This window comes from Ixodes scapularis, unplaced genomic scaffold, assembly GCF_016920785.2.
Source record: "Ixodes scapularis isolate PalLabHiFi unplaced genomic scaffold, ASM1692078v2 PGA_scaffold12__126_contigs__length_90152505, whole genome shotgun sequence".
Taxonomy (NCBI): domain Eukaryota; kingdom Metazoa; phylum Arthropoda; class Arachnida; order Ixodida; family Ixodidae; genus Ixodes; species Ixodes scapularis.
In genome coordinates, this window is record NW_024609838.1 from 55,017,147 (window position 1) to 55,021,113 (window position 3,967).

Genomic DNA, 3,967 nt, shown 5'->3' on the forward strand with positions numbered 1-3,967 from the left:
GGAAAACAAAACCATGCTTTTCAAGTTTATGTTCACGGGCTACACTTAACCGTCTCAGTTCAAATACCTATAAAATTGGGCATTAAACAAAAGAAAATCTGTTAAATTGAACGCGCCACCTGTTCAGGCGGCCCGGCCGAGCCGACGCGACCTGGACTCAGCCGCCATGTTTGTTTGGTGGTGGCGCCCCCTATAGGTCGCTGGAGCCGCGAATACCATGGGGAGAAAAAGTAAAAGCCGGGGCCTGCGGCCTGCATACACTATCATGGAGATCTCCTCTCTTCCCCTGTGTAAGGACGGCGGGAAAGATCCCCTTCGAGAGGTAATAGCTTTTAGACCCCGCCAGCCTTGGTACTTTCCAATTAGGGGCTCCCCGGATGTCTCATCTAGCTTAGACGACTTTTCGGAAGGCGGCATCGGTCTTTGTGCTCTGTGTCACGAACCCCGCTAACCGCAGAGCATGGCATAGCGCAGAGCAAGTCGCCTGTAGTGATCTGTGATAAGTGATTTTGCCACCAGATGGCGCAACGTGTGTTCTGTTTAGTATGCTTTGATGGTGAGTTTATCGGGTTCTCTTATCTTGTTGTTATCTGTGTTTATGCATCTATGATGTCACGTGACATATGTTAATAAAAGAGCCGCCGTCCGTCAGCGACGTCAGAGAACTACGGGACACCCAGCAGGCAACATGTCTTTGTCTCATTCTTCGTAAGCCCCGAACGCGCGGGGCCGCGGCTTCCTACCCGGCCACATCATGTGAGTGCTGTTAGCGTCCTCTCCTTTCGTACCGCCGTGTAGAGGAGATTACTACAAATTTTGACGACGAGGTGGTTAACCGTAGTTCTCTCCGCGTCTCGGTGCACTGGCGGTGAGAGCCGACGCGATTTTTTTTTCTTCTTCGATCCATTTCGTTTCACTTGGAACACGTTCCATGGCTAGTCAGAATGGGCCCTGACAGCTGCTTCCCTTCAGCATGCGTCTCGTGACAACGTAAGATGTGAGTTTGCACTGTTTTTGCATCGTTTCCTACAACCTTCTACAACATATATATAATGGATAATGGAACACAGCCTCCTGTAGCTGCCGGCACGTCAGCGCTCGCGCCGGTTCCATCACCGCCCGACTTCTTGCCAGTTCCGGGCAAGCCCGAGCGTGCATGGCCCGCGTGGAAACGTGCTTTCTTGATGTTCCTTGAGGCGTCCGGCTTGGACAGTGTTGCGCCTAGTCGAAAAAAGGCGATCTTGTTTTCCATGCTTGGGGCTGAGGGCCAGAGAACTGTTGACACTTTTCAGCTCGATGAGACTCCCGTTTCCGAGGAAGGCGATGTTTTTGAAGTCTTTTTGAGTGCTATCGAGAAGCACTTTGAGTTTTCTGGGTGTATCGCGCTGGAACGCCAAAAGCTTCGCGCTCGCGTCCAACGCCCGGGAGAAACCGTCTCGGAGTACTTGACCGCTTTGCGACGCCAAGGGTCTTTTTGTTCTTATGGAGACGCTTTGGAAGAGAGGCTTGCTGAGGTCTTTTTGGAGGGGTTGGACTCAAAGCGGGTCCAAGACCGCATCCTTCGAGAGTGTGTGGGGACGGGGGTACCCACTTTAACCCGTGTCGTTCAGCTCGCGCTGCAGTACGAGCAACTTGCGCGCACCACAGAAAGCTTCCACCTGCGAGCTCCCAGTGCTAGCGGTGCGGCGCCGGCAGCCGTTGAGCGCGTCTTTGCGCACGTGCCCATTGGAACGCCGGACGTCCAAGATGGAGGTCCATGGCCGGCTCCTTCCCGAAGTTGGTGGCAAGATGGCCGGTCCGGCGTCACTTCCAGTCAAGTGCCCCGGACTTTACAACACCACCCACCCCAGCGTCTGCGCTACCCTCCTCCTTCAATCACGGAGATGAAGGAGTCGGTGTTCCCTGCAACTTCTGTGGTCGACGCGGCCACAACCGCAACGAGTGTCCAGCGTCTGGTGTGGCATGTTTTTTGTGTGGAAAGACGGGCCACTTTGCGGTGGTTTGTCGGAGTCGCCGCCCACCGTCGGCGGCCTACGTCAGTGACCCGCGGCGAACGTCGTTCCCGAGCCGTGGCCAGGGCTCCGGCCGTTACTTCGCTGCCTGACCGTTTTCACGGAATGTGCCGTCAGGAGGTAACGATCCTGTGAACATTGTTGGGCCATGCCTGGTGCCGGAGATGCTGCCGAGCGACCCCGTTGAGTCGGCCGAGCAAGCAGCAAGAGGTGTTTATCGTCGGGATGCCTTCATGGCCGACATCAAGCTCAGGGAGGAGGAGTTCCACGGCAGTATGTGAAGTCGGCGGTCCCCCTGCAGCGACGGCCGTTTACCATCACTTCCTGCAAAAACCGCCAACCGGCCGGATCCAGAGATGCAAGGTCCCGGTCATCTTCTTTTGTACCTTCGGGTGCCAACGTGTCTACATCGTCATCGGTCTCGGAAGAGACCACTCCGAAAGTTCCCGCGGACTTTGACCCCGATTCGTCGACAGCCGCGATTCCGCGACGCCATCCTGAGAGCCTTGGGCTCCATCAACCACACCTTCCTGAAAACACAAGTCCTGAGAATACAAGTAATGAAATCACAGCACAACTGCTACACCATGAAAATACAAATGCATCTTAAGTTTCAAGTCCTTTCCTTCCAGATCAGTCCAAGTTGCCCAAAGGCTTCGAAGAATTTGAACATCTCTTTAGTCCAGGTTTAGGTTTGGTCAAGAATTCCACCCATACTATCAAGCAGCGTTGCAACGTGCCACCGGTACAGTCCAAGCTGCGCCGTCTTGCGACGACCCTGAGGGATGCTGTCTCGGAAGAGATTTTCAGACTGGAGAGAGAAGGTGTGATCGAGAGAGTGGATGCCTCCGAGTGGGTTTCACCTATCGTCGTCGTTCGGCGGACTGACGGACGTATCCGGATGTGTGTTGACCTCTGTGCGCCAAATCAAGCGGTAGACATCGATTCTTTCCCGCTACCCCATATCGATGAACTACTGGGTTCCTTGCGTGGTGCCAGTTGCTTCTCCAAGCTGGACCTGGCGTCCGCTTACCACCAAGTTCGTCTCGACCCGGTGAGTCGTGATCTCACTGCTTTTATCACGCATGAGGGACTGTTCAGATTCAAGCGCGTTTGTTTCGGGTTGGCTTCGGCACCTGCAGCGTTTCAAAACATCATGTCAAAAATCCTGAAGGATTGCAAAGGAGTCCAGTTTTACCTTGATGATATAATAGTCTACGGTGCTACGCAGGCAGAACACGACGAGAATCTGCGTCAGGTCCTCTCTTGTATCTCCCGAGCCGGGATGAAGCTAAATCGTAAAGGTGTTTTTCGAGTTACAGAACTTTCGTTTCTGGGACACCATCTTTCCGCGGAAGGACTAGCACCCCTTTCCGCTAAGGTAGATGCAGTCCTGAATTTTGAAACCCCTACCGAACCAGCAAAGCTGAAAGCATTTCTGGGACTTGTTGAATATTATAGTAAATTTATCCCTCATTGCCCAACTGTCGTAGAGCCCATGCGTCGTCTTCTCCGTAAAGGAGTTCGCTTTCACTGGTCCCCGGAAGCCGAGGCCAGTTTCCAAAATGTAAAGGCTTCCATAAAAAGTGCTCTGATTTTGTCGATGTTTGATCCAACACTTCCTATCGTTTTGGCTACGGATGCATCTAACTATGGTCTTGGGGCTGTGTTACAACAACAGTAGCGAAGTCAACTGCGTCCTGTCGCTTTCGCTTCGCGCTCGTTGACTGATGCCGAGCGGAGGTATTCAACAGGTGAAAAGGAGGCGCTGGCCTGTTTGTGGGCCTGTGAGAGGTGGCATGTGTATCTGTGGGGTCGGTCCTTTGTGATACGAACAGACCACCAAGCTCTAGTCGCCCTGCTTTCTAGCAAGGGGTCTGGGATCCGCCCTTTGAGGATCACCCGGTGGACAGCCAGACAGCTTAATTATAATTTCACTATTGAATATCAGAAGG

General features: G+C 53.4%; 1 protein-coding gene across 1 annotated transcript; it reads left to right on the top strand.

The window, feature by feature from the left end:
• Positions 1-882: 882 nt before the first annotated feature.
• LOC115330838 lies at positions 883-2,147 on the top strand. Its single transcript, XM_029992881.3, has one exon. It carries the CDS (start codon positions 1,053-1,055, stop codon positions 2,145-2,147), a length of 1,095 nt encoding a protein of 364 aa, XP_029848741.2. The 5' UTR covers positions 883-1,052.
• The last annotated feature ends 1,820 nt before the right edge of the window (positions 2,148-3,967 follow it).